The sequence below is a fragment of the Rattus norvegicus genome, chromosome 15, assembly GCF_021556685.1.
Source record: "Rattus norvegicus strain SHRSP/BbbUtx chromosome 15, alternate assembly SHRSP_T2T, whole genome shotgun sequence".
NCBI lineage: Eukaryota > Metazoa > Chordata > Mammalia > Rodentia > Muridae > Rattus > Rattus norvegicus.
The window spans coordinates 104,031,194-104,046,307 of record NC_141548.1 but is presented as its reverse complement, the minus strand read 5'-3'; the positions used below and the strand labels follow the sequence as shown (position 1 = coordinate 104,046,307).

The 15,114-nt window shown below is 50.2% G+C and overlaps 1 protein-coding gene across 5 annotated transcripts in view; it reads left to right on the top strand.

Annotated features, from left to right (window-relative positions):
* The window catches only part of Stk24 (serine/threonine kinase 24), a 96,244-nt gene that overhangs the window by 33,325 nt on the left and 47,805 nt on the right, over positions 1-15,114 (top strand). For 4 of the 5 annotated variants that reach the window (XM_087586281.1, XM_087586278.1, XM_087586280.1 and 1 more), the window contains exon 2: positions 10,097-10,327. Coding sequence is in view for 3 of the 5 variants with exons in the window: in XM_087586278.1 (XP_087442404.1) it covers positions 10,097-10,327 (231 nt within the window). In the remaining 2 variants the exon portion in view is untranslated. Of the gene's footprint in view, positions 1-7,737; positions 8,037-10,096; positions 10,328-15,114 lie in introns of those variants that run through there. The other variant, XM_087586279.1, reaches the window with a different exon arrangement.

Genomic DNA, 15,114 nt, shown 5'->3' with positions numbered 1-15,114 from the left:
CCCTGAGTAATGGGAGTCTCTCTTAGTTGTTTGGACACAAAGTCCTCCCCCCCCCCCCATTCTTATCTGTCAGTTCTGTGGGATAATTGTTGAGATTTTCTTCTAGATCACTCTGCTCTGGGGTATGGCCGAGCTTTTTAAAGCAGAACAATGAGGCAGCGTTTGTGTCTAAAGGGGCTGAGCATGAAGAGCTGCACAGGCGCGATTTTCCATTAGCTTGTGGATAAGGTGGCGGTTATGTAGGCATACGTTTTTTTATGTAACCTTTTAATAAGGGTTCTCTAGCCCACCACCCAGCAGAGGTGGTGGAAGATAAACGTTATTGGGAATGAGGGAAGTGGACCTGGTCAGCAGTAGTTCTTGGGGGTGAGCTCCATCGTCTTTGGCAGCAGTGCAGCTCTGCAGCAAACAGCAAACATGACTCAGCGGCTGCAGTCCAGTCCTCTGGGCAGGCAGACGGCACACACAGACCAGCGGCTGCAGTCCAGTCCTCTGGGCAGGCGGCGGCGCTCATCATTTGACATAACCAACTTCCCAAAGAAACCAGACCTTTCCGCCTCACAGTTCACCTTGTAGAGCTCGATGAGAAAGGTCGCTGTGACTTTTGTATGAACCTGCGGTTTAGGTCTCATTTAAATAGTGATTCCTTGTCATTCACTTAACAATGGCACTTCCTTTGAGAGAGAAGAGTGCCAACTCTGTTACAGTTTCTTTGAGTCATTTTGCTAAAGATGAGTTTGTGCTGGCTCGTGGGATTTTTTGGTTATTTTGTCACAAACTAGGGTTATCTGCATGCGGGACATCAGTCGAGAAAACGCCTCTATTAGACTGGCCAATAGGTGAGTTGGTTTGGCATTTTCTAGACCCTTGGTCTTCATGGGAGGGCTCAGGCTGAGCAAGCTAGTAGGACGCTCACCTCAGTAGCTTCTGCCTCTGCTTTCTCACAAAGACTGACAGCAATCAGGACATGGGTGACACGTTACCCTTTCCTCTCTGACTCACCTGAGTCAGTGTTTTATCACACCAGTGGGGAGGCAAGCCAGGGCAATAATTCAGTTGGCAAATGAACGTTTGTGGTTTGGAGATCAATCAGAAAGCTTATATCCTACCATCTTCTGGGCTTAGGGAACACAAGGTACGCTAATTCTTCACTACTTTAGTAAGTGCCTGTTTCTGGGTGTAAGTGGTGCAGAATGTCACTTCAGAGGGGCATGAGGCAAAGTCCAGGCATACCCCTGCTCCCTCCAGCCATTCTCACTACCTCCTGTGTCACCATGGAATGATGTCATCAGTGCATTGATATACTGATGAGGTCAACCGTCAAGATTCAAACACTCCAGGTAGGATCACCAGTTTGAGGCAAGCCTTCCAATACATGAACCCTTTTCGGGGGCGGGGGGGGGGTTCTTACTTGAATCCTAACACTGGGCGTGGGCTGAGCCCCAGATGCAGGTGAGCTGAGAGTTCAGTATGGGAATTGAGCTGCCAGGCCGGCTCCTCTGTGGTCGTGTAGTCCCTCTCCAGATGCTCTAGGAGCTGGGTTGAGAGCTTCCTGGGTGTTACTGCTGGGGTGGGAACTTCCTGCTCTAAGAGCATAACCTCATGGGGATACTGCGTTCACCTCCCCAAAGGTTCCTATTCAGCTGGTGTAGACTGGTAACTTAAAGACTCCTTTTGGCAACCCAGGTGGAGAACCTCTCCCTGGCAGAGGACTTCCTGGTGAGGTCACCCAGTATTCCCGAGATTTGGGTGTCCTGTGGTTGTTGGTTCTGTTCACTTCAGAGAGGGTAGAGAGATGTGTAGGTGGCAGGCGCTGTGGGGTGTGGCGGTGGTGGTGGTGATGCCCACCCCAAGCACCCCTTGCATTAGAACCTGTGAGGATGAGGTTCCAAGGAGGAGAAAGCACCACATAAACCCACTCCCCAGCAGAAGCCCAGAGTGACCTGGCTCTGGGAGGGTGTAAAACTGTCAGGAGCCCTTCAAGCTCCCCTGTTGAGTCATGCCACACCATGTCTGGGGCAACTGTTGCATAGCATACAGGGGCTCACCAGGATCCCTGTAAAGTGTGACTGCGACCTCGGTTGATATCTTTCCAGAGGGGACACTTGCTCAGGTAGCCAGGCTAGGGCTATCTTCCTTCGATCTGTGTGTTTGAGTCCTGCAGAGATTTCTCCTTGCAATTATTTTGTCCAGAAAACTCCCCATAAAAGGACATTCGGTTTTTCTTAGTTCTCTCTGGTTTATATGCTTTTTGTACATGTCTTGGGAGTTTCTAAAAGAACATTTCATGGAGGCTGATTGAACTCGCACCTTGGCGGAGTGGAGAGTCTCATGTGGGTAGACTCCACCTGTGAACGGCCAGGACGGATTTCCCCATTAAAAGCCTCTAGAGGCTAATGCTCAGCTTAATTCCTCGGTGTGGCGTTCCAGGATTTTGGGGTTTTTTTTTTTTTTTTGGCTTGCCAATTAGCTCAAAGATTTGTTACCCATGAGAAAAATAATTAGAAGTTCAACTGGAAATAGTCCAGGCTAAGGAAATAACCCAGTCGTGTGGGGTGTGGAGTGTGTGTGTGTATGTGGTGTGGTCATGTGTTCCCGTGTCCTCCTGTCATTGAGCATTTTGGCCGTTGCTTTTGGCGATTTCTAAAGTGCCCCCGCCTTAGTGCTACTGTGAGGAGATGCTTGCTGGTGTCCCAGAGCTTTACTCGCAGTCTTTGGAGACGGCAGTCACAGGGTCATATTGCCTCTAAGCATGGCTTAGTCCCTTAACAAACTTGTTGCATGTGGCTGAGACGTTAGAAGCATGTTGAGTCTGTCCCCAGGGTGAATGTCTTACTAACCACAGTTCACTGTGGAATCAATGGTGGTCTTATTGTTATAGACTTGGGTGCAGACCTCAATTCAGATTTCACTAGCTTTGCATGCACTTTGGGTCACATGTGTTTTGTGACAGTCACTACTGCAGAAGCTGTCCCCAGTTCCTATCACCCTGTGTGCCCAGCAAACACGGATCCAATCACCATGTCTAGAATTTTGTCACCGTGGAGATTTCTCTACAGATGAAGTTATGTGTAACTGCTGGTACTTGCAGGCAGTGCTAGTTGGGCGGTGGGAGGGTGAGTGGGAAGATGAGAAAGGAGTTCAGGGGTTCAGGCTCCCAAACTGTGACTTCAGCCTTCAAGCCTTTACTAGCATTAATCAGTGAAGGGAAATAAACCATGGACTCTGAGGAAGGCTTTCATCAGAACATGGTCAGCCTCTGGACTAGTTTAGTCGGGGGAGGCCGCTGCAAGGGCAAGGGAGCGAGGATTTTAGAAGAATGATGGGCATGGTTTAGATGTAAGGGCAAGAAAGGAACTGGGGACAGAGCTTCTGGCTTTAGGGACTGGTAGGTAGTCAGGAGCAGTATTGATGACCTGGGGCGGGGGAGCCAGGTACACAGGACTAAATTTACATTGAGGAACAAGCTTGCACAGGGCTCTGTTGGTGTAGGACTCGGCCAGGCTGGATGAAGTGCATCCAGTTGGGGTGAAGCAGGGATTCTCTGACCCAGTTCACCTTCAGGAGGCGAGATGCCTGCCAGGCTCAGAGGGGCAGAAGGTTGCCATGCCTACAATCAGCTCATGCCCTCGGTATTGCAGGGATGGTGCTGTGGTGTAGAGCAGGTACGGGAATGTCAGACCACAGCACCAGCTAGGGGAAGCTTAGCTTCCCTGATCATGGGGGTGTGGGGTGTGGGTGTGGGTGTGGGTGTGGGTGTCAGGCAGACAGAAAGACAGAGAACTAAAATACCTACTGTTGGCTTTCCCAGAGGCAGAGGATCTGTCTATAATGGGGACATGCTCTCACCTCATCTTTCTCATTTAATTGATATCTAGTCATTTTCCTGGGTAGATGTTCAGTTGCTCCTGGACTTATATGCACAAATTGAAATTGTCCCAGATTGAGAATATAGTTAGAATATCGCTCTGACCTACAGGGCGATATCGTCGGGCAGCAGGGTCTGCCACAGAGTACCAGCTGTTTGCCACTGTGACCAGAGACTGAGTGCCAGCTGCACTCTGGCCCAGTGCTCCAAGAGGATGCTGTGACATGTCACTTGCTGCCAGAGCTATGTGCTATGTGCCGCATGTGCTATGCGCTGCATGTGTCCCATGTGCTATGTGCTTCATGTGCTATGTGCTGTATGTGTCCCATGTGCTATGTGTCCCATGTGCTATGTGCTGCATGTGTTCCATGTGCTATATGCTGCATGTGTCCCATGTGCTATGTGCTGCATGTGTCGCATGTCCCATGTGCTGCACGTGTCCCATGTGCTATGTGCTGCACGTGTCCCATGTGCTATGTGTTGCATGTGTCCCATGTGCTATGTGCTGCATGTGTCTCATGTGCTATGTGCTGCACGTGTCGCATGTCCCATGTGCTGCACGTGTCCCATGTGCTGCATGTGTCCCATGTGCTATGTGCTGCATGTGTCGCATGTGCTATGTGCTGCATGCATGTGTCCCATGTGCTGCACGTGTCCCATGTGCTGCATGTGCCCCATGTGCTATGTGCTTGGAAATGGAAGTGAGTGATACCAGCCCTCACATTAGGAATCTTCTGAGCTAGCCTGTCTGCTATCACTGTGCCTACATTCAGACTTTCAAGGAGGAGGCAACCGCTTAAATGTGTAAGAGTCAGCCCATGTATCTTTAATTTTATAATTTTTTTATTTATTCATTTATTATATATAAGTACACTGTAGCTGTCTTCATATACACCAGAAGAGGGCATCAGATCTCTTTACAGATGGTTGTGAGCCACCATGTGGTTGCTGGGAATTGAACTCATGACCTCTGGAAGAGCAGTCGAGTGCTCTTAACCGCTGAGCCATCTCTCCAGCCCAATTTTATAATTTTTTACTGACATTTTTGTAGGGTTAGTTGTGGTTTGGGTAACAATGGCTCATATATTTGCATTCCAGTGGGTGGTCTATTTAGGAAAGGTTAGGTGGTGTGGCCTTGTCCAGGAGGTGTGTCACTGGGACCCAGGTGCAGTTTGAGGTTCAAAAGCCCATGCCAGACTCAGTTTCGTTTTCTCTGCCTTCAGCTTCCAATAAGATGTGAGATCTCAGTTCCTGTTTCAGTGCCTGTCCGCTGGCCCACCCTTGTTCTCCCTGCAGTGACGATCATGAGTTAAGCCAATGAAACTGCAAGCCAGCTCCCAACTGTAAACTCCTTTATAGTTGCCGTGGTCTTAGTGTCTCTTCACTGCCACAGAGCAGTGACTGACAAGTCTTGTCTAGATGGAGCAGTGTAACGTTTCACAACGAATGGTCAGTCATTCAGGGTAACTGAAAAGGGAGGTGCCTTTGTGTGCAGAAAGCAGAGTTAAGGGTGAAGGAGTTGTAATTATGTGGCAAGCTTGTCTGTGGGAACTGGCTACATAGAATTTCTTCAAGTCTAAATTCTGAGCACTGGGATTGGATTTAGACCGACCTTTCCCCCAGAAGTCCATAATGGCACGAGTCCTTGTAGGAGCTTGCTGGGCCCTCTCAAGAGTAAGGGCACGAATGCAGCACTTCAGTCCAGCGCACTGTGGCGTGGCAAGACTCTGCTTTCCCGGGGGGTGAGGGTGGAGTGGGGGGTGTTGTTAGCTCTTCTCTGTCTGAACCCAGTGAAGAACTTCTGCGCGGGTGTTGGCTGTAGGCTCTCCTGTGTGCTTCGAGACCATGGCAGAAAGGTCTTCTCAGAGCCCAGGTGAAGCTTGGGCTTTGGATCTGGGACACTGCATTGCTATTTACTTTGCTTAGTTGTTAAGGGTTATGACCTTCGTATGATTAAGTATGTCAAGAACTTGGAGCTTTTCTAAACCTTGTTCCCGATTAAAGGGAACCAAGATAAGGTTTGAATACGACGGAAGGTCAAGAAGTCATGCTGAAAGTTGGAGGCATGGTGGCAGGGACCGCTGAGAGCTCACAGGGTATGGCAGGGACCTTTTGAAGCCCCAAACCTGCCCCTAGTGACATACCTTCTCCACCAAGACCACATGTATCCTTCCCAAACAGTCCCACAACTGGAGACCAAGCATATATGGGAGCCATTCTTTTTCAAATCACCCCTCCCCAAATGTGTGTGTGTGTGCGTGTGTGTGCGTGTGCGTGTGCGTGTGTGTGTGTGTGTGTGTGTGTGTGTATGTGTGGTGTATGGTCATGCATGTGTACTAGGGCTTGTGGCTGTCATCAGTGGGAGGGTTGTAGGGGCTTTGGAGGTTATAAGGACAGCAGGTGACTGGGCTCATGGCAGCTGCTCCAATTGGTCAGAACAGGGTTTTATTTGTGTTGATGGAGGTATTCCCAGAGGCCTAGTTGAGGGCCTTGTGATCCTTTAAGGCTTGACCTTGTAAACTCTACAGGGTTTGAAGAAATCCCAAGGCAGGTTCCTGGGCCACAGTGAGTTTGGTGTTTGCAGCAGGCACAGGTGAATGGGGCTGTGGGGTGGGCTGGGTTACCTGTTGGCTGTCAATGTAGCAAGGACTGTGTCACATACACATGCACCACATGCTCCTCTCCTGCTGTCTCCCCTCCCTCACGGCATAGCAGCAGACTGCACCAGGGGGCTGTGGTCTGTTGGTCTCAGCCGTCAGGCAAGGCAGGAGTGTCTGCTGCAGATTGTCTTCTCCTGAGGGCTCTGAGGAGGCCATGACGGCCATATGGGTGGTCACTGGTTGTCAGCCTCACTTCATATTAGCTGTCTCATAGTGACAGACAGCGCAGGCCAGGCAACCTCCAGTGATCCTACGGGTGCTGGTCAGATCTGGCCTTGGGCCATGGGTGACCTCATGTATACGACAGGACCTCTTCATTTGGGGTCCAGGAGCTGGCCACATGGGTCTCCCCTGTGGTTGGGCAGAGCTGAGGTACATTTGTGGCGGTGTTCAAGGGCATGTGGGATTGGTAGACAGATACCCTAGTAACAGCATTCCTTCACTGGCCTCTGCCGTACTGGGGAGTGGGTGGTGAGTTGTTTTTAAGTCTAAAAAGGAAGCCCTAGCTTTGCTCATGAGGATCGAGCAGAAAGATGGTTGCTCTGCTCCCTGAAGCCCCTGCGGTACCCAGGCTGGCTGCCCTCGGTTCTTAGGAGTCTTTCTCTAGGAGTGGTCAAGGGCTGCTGTCTCAGGGAGGTCACTCTGTGGTATCTAGTGTGGTCTGTTGGTGTCTCTGTAGCCTGATGACTTCCATCTTCACCCTTGAAATCTTGAGACCCTTAAGCTTCTTCAGCATAGCCTAGAACACAAGAGTGTAAAAGAGGAGGCTCATGACAGGGCAGCTCCGTTCAGTAGGGTAAGATAGATACGCAGTTGTCTGTGGGAAGAGATTGTACCTAGAGAGCGAACTGTTCTGGGGTTCAGGTTTGCGAAGCAGGGTGGGAGCTGGAATTGTGGGGTCTGCATAAGCAGCTCTGGAGTCACCTCTGGAATGCTTACAAGATGCGGATTGTACTACCTACCCCCAGCCGTCACTAGGTTTAATGTTTAGTGTCCTGGGTGATTCTGTTCAGCTGTGGGGGGTCACCTGGGAGAAGGACTCGAGGAGGAATTGAAGGCCTGGGCTGGGATCTGACTGGTTTCTAGGATTGGCTGGAAGAAGAGCTGAGGGCCAGCTGTGGAGGCCAAGGGACTGAAGTTATGAGGGACAGAGGGTGTGGCCGATGAGGCTCAGAGGCAGGACACTGCATTACTGACCAGAGCTGCCCCGCCAGATGGCTGTGGATGGGCAGGTGGGTAGGCGCAGAGGACGGTCGGGAGCCTTCAGCAGAGAAGCCTGTGAGGCGTGAGCCCAGATGGGGTGGGGTGTTCTTGTCTGTCTGAGTGGGGAGGGACCTGAGCGTGCTGCCCTGGGCGAGGAGCCAGTAGACAGGGCTGTGTGGAAGGAGAGCTGCCAGAGGGCTGCTGGTGAAGCGTGCGGACAGAGGAAGATGGAGTCCAAAGTCCCACGGTTAGGATTAGCCTTGAAGAGAAGGAAGGCCACCCCGCTTCATCCTGGAGGGAAGGAGGTAAGAGGCAGCTTGAACTTGTGTAGTGCACAGCAGCTGCCCCGTCTGGGTTTGAGTCTTATGGAAGGGGGACAGACAACTCGGGTCTTACCTCCTGGCTGCTTGTGGGATGTGGGATGAGCAGATAGACGAGTCCCTATTCGCACTCTCGGTGCTCTTGGGGATATCCCCAAAAATGGTTTCGAAGAGTGTTCACCTGGTGAACTTCACAAGTCTAGAAACAGAAATTTTAGGGTAACCCACCAGCTTTCAAAATGGCCCTCACTTCAGGAGATGACCCTAAGCTCTGAGTTCTCAGACCTCCTTGGCAAATGGAGGGTCTTGGAAAAACTTACACACTGGTACCCTGGCTGGAGACAGTGATTGCCCAGGTCAGGGATGCTTTGTCAGTCACCCAACACAGTGCTATGCTTCAAGTGCAAATGAGCGTGGGTGGGCTTTCTCCTCTGAGTGTGGCAGTCTGTTTAGCTGTGAGCCAAGGAGGTCACAGCCAAAACTGTAGTCTTTGCAGTTTCTTAAGTGGTGTGTGGCAGGGCACTTCGTCCTGTTGTGCAACAGGAAGCAACAGACCTTCTCCCTCTGCTCTTTGGTGGTATCTCTGAGGCTCACATCACAGTGTGTGCACCATCCCAGCGTGTGGACTTTGTTCAGTGAGGCTGCGAGGCTGACTGCGATCATGGGTACTGGTCTCCTCCTTGTGAGAAGGGACTACTGTGACCGTTCCTGCCTGGTTCCTGTCATACAGTACAGCATAGCAAGGCTCCCAGGTTACACCCTTGCAAGCCAAGTGCCAGGAACTTCAACTCTGAAAGCATGTGAGCGGCTGGCACCCAGTGACAGCAAGGTCATCACCACTGTGCTGCTGGTGCTGGCAGTGTCCTGTGCCTGTGACCTACCTTGTCACTGCTCACAGATAACCATCTTCCCTTCTCTTTCTGTGCCTCCTTTGCAGACCCCTGTCCCACCGCATTGCTCTCTTTCTTGTCACCCCACTTCCCAGCCCCCAAGCCAGTAATGGAGTTTCTTTGAAGGAATGGTTTATAAATGACTTTTTTAATAAAAGGGCTGGTTCCATGGGCACTGTGTGTTTTTTTATTTATTTATTTTATGTACATGGGTCTTCTGCCTGAATGCACACATGTGTGCACCACTGCCACGCCGGGTGCCGTAGGTTCATCCTTTGGAGCAGGACTTACAGACCATTGTGGGCAGCCATTCAGGTGCCGAGGAGTGGAGCACGGGGCCTCTAGAGGAGCAGCCGGTGCTCTTAACCTCTGAGCCATCTCTCCAGCCCCTAATAATAGACTTTTAAGGATCAGCTGAACAATCTCTTCTTTCTGTGGTCTGTGGGAAAGCGTGTTCCCCAAACTGGCTTTCGGTCTCCTAATGTCCTTTGGGGTTGCAGGTTTTGGGGCACTGTGGGCATTTTGTTCTCTCAGGTGCTTGTTTTGTCCCTTGTTGGGACAGACATCTCTAGCACTGACAGTGACCGTCCCTGCTGAACCCTGGTGCAGGGCTGCCCTGCCCTTCCTTGGGCATGGGGACTGGGTGTAGTCCAGTACTCAGCCCCCAGTGCTCTAAAAGTTGTTGCAAGATAACAGCATTTGTGGGCCACAGAACAGTCTCTGTTTCCTCTTCTCTGGGACCTGGCTATCGTTCCACCGAGCAGAACAGCTGTAAATGACAACTAGTGGGCCTTTATTTACTGGGGGATTCTCCTTCCCCTTTCTTGTTACCTGGTAGTTGATTAACCTGTATTGTAGCAACTAACCCATCTGGAGGGAAGACATGTTGGGGAGATGGTTTGAGAAAGAAGTAGAGATTTTGCTTGAAGCAAACTAAGCTCATACCTCTTCCTGTCCTGCCTATTGAACCTAGGGGCTCACACATACTGGGCAGGCCTTCTACCACTGAGCCGACTGCCAATCCAAGAGCAATTTAGAGCCCAATCCTTGTCACAGAAAGCAGGCAGTTCCTCCAAGGTCCCGGTGAGCACACGGGTCAGGTAGGACAAACCAACTGTGGCTCCAGGAATACTGATGTCTCCTCTCTTCCTGCAGACCCTGAAAGCAGACCCAGAAGAGCTTTTTACCAAGCTGGAGAAAATTGGAAAGGGCTCCTTTGGTGAGGTGTTCAAAGGCATCGACAATCGGACTCAGAAAGTGGTTGCCATAAAAATCATTGATCTGGAAGAAGCGGAGGACGAGATAGAGGACATTCAACAAGAGATCACAGTGCTGAGCCAGTGTGACAGTCCGTACGTCACCAAGTATTATGGATCCTATCTCAAGGTAAGGCTTAAAAATAACGCAGCTCCCATTATGCTGTGCTTGGCCGAGCTGGGAGAGCGGGCTCGAAGGACTGACAGCACAGCAGGTTTTCAGAGCAAGGAGAGATACGCTGACCTTTGTGTCCAAAAGAACCCGGCTCTGATGGCATTGTTATCATCGAAAAAGTTATACACGATACAGAGTTTTATTTTGGGTAAAAGTGGATGGTGTCCCATTCTCTTTCAAGGAAGAAACTGGGTTGGACTTTGTTGTTGAAGCTGTTCATTAATTTATAGCAGTAGCCACTAATCATTCACAGGGTGACTGTGAGTAGCCACAAGACATCTTGGTATCCTAAACTGTGCATCTTGCTGGTTTAAGTTATCAGCTGTGGCTTGAGCTGGGGCTGTTCCATGCTGCGGAGGTAGCTGATGTGTGTGCCTTTGACTGTAGGAAGGCCAGGGGTGAGTGCTCAGTAAAGCCCCCGGCCGGCAGAGCCCTGCACATGCTCCCGTCCGGCAGAGCCCTGCACATGCTCCCGTCCTGCAGAGCCCTGCACATGCTCCCGTCCTGCAGAGCACTCCACATGCTCCCGTCCTGCAGAGCAATCCACATGCTCCCGTCCTGCAGAGCCCTGCACATGCTCCCGTCCTGCAGAGCCCTGCACATGCTCCCGTCCTGCAGAGCCCTGCACATGCTCCCGTCCTGCAGAGCACTCCACATGCTCCCGTCCTGCAGAGCACTCCACATGCTCCCGTCCTGCAGAGCACTGCACATGCTCCCGTCCTGCAGAGCACTCCACATGCTCCCGTCCTTTCTCTGTCCTGTTGATGGTGACAAGTCGTGTTACTGTGGTGGTTGACTGACCCTTTCACAGGGTCACTAAGACCATCGGAAAACACGGGTATTTAATTTGATTCATAATAGTAGCAAAATTACAGTCATGAAGTAGCATCGCAAATAGGGCCACCACAACACGAGAAACCGTAGTATTAAAGTATTAATAGTAAAGGGTCACAGCACGAGGAAGGTTGGGAACCCCTGTGTTAATGTTCTCTGACCCTGCTCTGAAGCTCTCTACCATGGTAGATATTCGCAGGACCATCGTCCCCGAGAGAGCTCAGGGTGTGTTCAAGCCCCCGCATGAGGATTCTGGCTGAGCTCATAAAAGTAGTGCCCTTAAGAGTGGAGATTTAGAACTCCACTTAAAGAGCTCATACAATAAAACCTTGAAATGATCGTTTCAAGCTAAAGCTGTGTGTTCAGAAGTGAGCGTTTGCTGAGGAGTGCATGGAGCTTCCTCTCAGGGCCTGCTCCTTTTCTGACGTTATCTGCTTGACACGATTGTGCTGAGGTGAAAGGGGTATAGGGTTTGGTTCTCGTGGAAGGGTAATGGTTGTCGGTGTAAGGCTGGGATTTTTGAGAACCATTGGTACACCAAAAGTGAGTCTTAGGAAACAGAAATTCAGTGGCAGTACTGTTTGTTGATGCTGTGAGGAAGGATGGCAGTGTGTAATTGTCAGACTTACGTAGCTTGAGAAGGCCCCTGCGGTGTTATACACGGAAGCAAACCCATGACATAAGAATGAAAACCCAGTCAGACTTGAGGGGTGGGAAGTCTGTAATAGGTGGCTTTTTCCCCAATGTATTTAAGCCCTGTGTGGTTTGGACAAAAGTTTCCTGGAGTAATATAATCCCCATTGCATATACTCAGGGCAGTGTCATTTCTTCCAAGGTGTTCTAGAAATATGCTCCCTGTTCTAGCTCAAGGGCCTAAGGGTCTGTCCTGATCTTGGTGCTACAGGTAATGTAGAGGTCATTTGGGCTGTTATCCACCTCTGGTCCTAGTGGTGGGAGCTCGGGGAGTCTCTGGCTACAAGGGTATTCATCATTGGCCACTCTGGTGCGGCTGGCTGTATGAGCTCGATGTGCCTGACCCGACAGATAACACGGATCCCCGGCTGTAACCCACTTCAGTTCTCGGCTGTCCAGACGGAAGGACAGGGTTTTCATCTTTCCCATTGGGAAAGACAGTCCTGTGATTGACATTCCTGGTTTCTCTGGAGAATGTGGCCCACGGACCTTCATGCTGTGTTGCCAACACTTTCTGAAGTGAGGAGAGTGACTTCTAGGGTTAGATGTCACTGGGCTTTAGACATCCATCATTTTGGTGTATGGATACTGATATTTTTTTAAACATCCCTGCTTCCTTATTTGTAAAATGGAAAACTCATGTGTACTTCAGGGTTGCAAAGATGAAATGCAGATGGAGTTTAGGAACCTACTTGCTTAGTTGCCCGGTTCCTTCCTCGTTAGAGTTCTTCTCTCTCAGGACTGGTAGGTTTCAGTGACATTACAGTGAAAGTGTTCAGTGAGTCAAAGGCCAGTCCGTGGGAAGAAGGAAGACGGCAGATAGAGCGAGTGCTGGAAAGGAAGGGCTTCAGCGTGGGTCCTGAAGCAAAGCAGAGACTTTCCCGGGGAATACCAAGGGCATGAGGAGAAACTCTGCTCATGGTTGCCCCTTGTCCTGCTTGGGTTTCATGTCGGTTGCTGGAGGTGTGCAGGAACCTTACCTCTTGGTGATTTGTAACTGGCTGGTTACGGGTAGCTGTAAAAATTCTTTGCTATTCTTTACTTCTAATCTAGTCAACCTATATTTTTAGCAAATACCCATCTGAAGTTAGGAAGTTTTGGAGTTAGGGTCAGGAAAAACTGGAATAGTGAATTTATCTCCTTTCTCTTCCTTTTACTGGGCATTGAACCCAGGGTCTCACGTGCTAGGTAAGCCAGAATCAAATTATACAACTGTTTTGTAGATTATTTTTTCCTTCAAGGTTAAAGTTATGGTAATTGTGGAGGGTAGTTTTAATCGTCAACTGTACATAATCTAGACTCACCTAGGGAGTCTCACTGAGGATCCTGAAGGTCAGGTTGGCCTCTGGGCATTTATTCAGGAGGATATCTTAATTAGACTAATTGACATGGAGAAAGACTCCGTGGTATTGCCCTGCTGTGGGCAAAACCATTCCCTAGACGGGGGTCCTGGGCTGTGTAACTGTAGAGGGGTGCTAAGCAGGAGAAGTTCACAGATGTTCCATTGTCTCTGTCCTTGACTGGATGTGACCAGTGGCTTCCAGTCGAGATGTCCTGACTGCCCTGCAAGATAGACTACAATCTGGGATCGTGAGCCACATTACTCATTTTTCCTTAAAGTTTCCTTTGTCAGCGTGTTTTTATCACAGTAGAAATGAGAGCGAGAGTGGTATTGTAGGGAAAGACTGTCTACTGCATCCAGATTCTTGAGCTGATACAGGAAGCCTGGAGACTGATGGATGAGGCTGTGCCATTTAAACTAAGTTCACTGTTAAATTAAACCGGCCAGGCTATTAACCCACAGTCTCCTCCTCCCCCTCCTCCCCCTCCTCCCCCTCCTCTCCCCCCCCCCCCCCACCGGTGCCAAGCTTTCTACTGCAGTGGTACTGTAGACAAGGTCAGATGGAGCTGGGTGAGTGGAGGCAGGAAGGCCCAGGGAATCCTGTGGTCTTACGGAGGCTGTGGAGAAGTCAGGCTCTGTGCAGCCTCTCAGTCATGGCGTCTGGATGCTGTGTTTGAGGAGAGCCTGCCAGACCTGTATTCAGGTTCAGTGGTCACAGCCAGGGTTTCCTCTGATCCTCCGCAGGGGTCTACCAACAGGCAGCCCTCAGGCTTCCTGGAAAACCTGGGAGGGAGCCTGCCATGTCTGATGTGCCTGGATGAAGTGCATTTTGGCAAATGGTGACTTAAAAGAAATTTCTTTGTTTTAGATATTATCTCAGTAGAATGACTACAAATCCTTGCCTGAACGTTCTTTGTTAGTGTGCTAATGGGGTTTGTCCTGTTCTTACTGGTCTTTGGTCTCTGGCAGGGTCCCAGTTTTAAAGCAAATCAGGTGTGAGGCCCTAATAAAAGGAAAAGGTATACTTTTGAAATCCTCACTTGCTGTATTTTCTTGTCTAAGTGTCTTAAGAACTCTTTCCTACCCATGGGGTCATTGTCTTTGTGGGTTCAGATCCTAGGTTTACCAGTGAGGTTTTTGATTTTTTTAAAAATCAGTTCCTAAAAATCATGGGGGCATTTTACCCACAGATTCACAGATGTTAATGTGGGAAAGGTCCCTGCCGAGTTCTAGGAAGGGCCTGTGGGTGCATTCCACACCTCACTTGGAGTGCCTTTCCTCCTGGCTTTGGGTTTTCAGGCTTATCTTTTGCCCACCTACCCCAGAGGGCACTGGTGGTTGCCTCAGATGAACTGAAAAGACAGTTGTGCCTGCAGGGGAGACAGAGATGCTTCTGTGGGTGGCCAGTGTCTGCTCCTGGCCTGGATTGTGCTCCTCAGAATATGGCCACTTTCCTGACCGTAGACGTTCTGAATTACCATAGCAGAATACCAGAAACGTCAGCTCCTGGACGGAACCTCTGTGCTGGCTAGTTCTGTGTCAGCTTGCTACGCCAGAGCCACCATTTTGGGAGAAAAAAAAAAAAAAAACAAACCTCAGTTCAGAAAATGCCCCTACCTGGTTGGCCTGTGAGCAGTTGGGCATTTTCTTGATTAATGGGGGAGGGTCCAGCTCTTGGTAGGCAGCTCTGGGCTGATGATCCTGGGTGCTTTGAGCAGAGCAGGCTGAGCAGACCACGAGGAACAAGCCAGCAACTCCTCAGTCAATGGCCTTTGCCTCAGCTCTGCCTTGAGTTCCTGCCCTGACTTCCCTGGATGTTGCGCTGCAGGCCGCACGTTGAAATAAATCCCTTTCTCCCTCAGAGTTGCCTTTC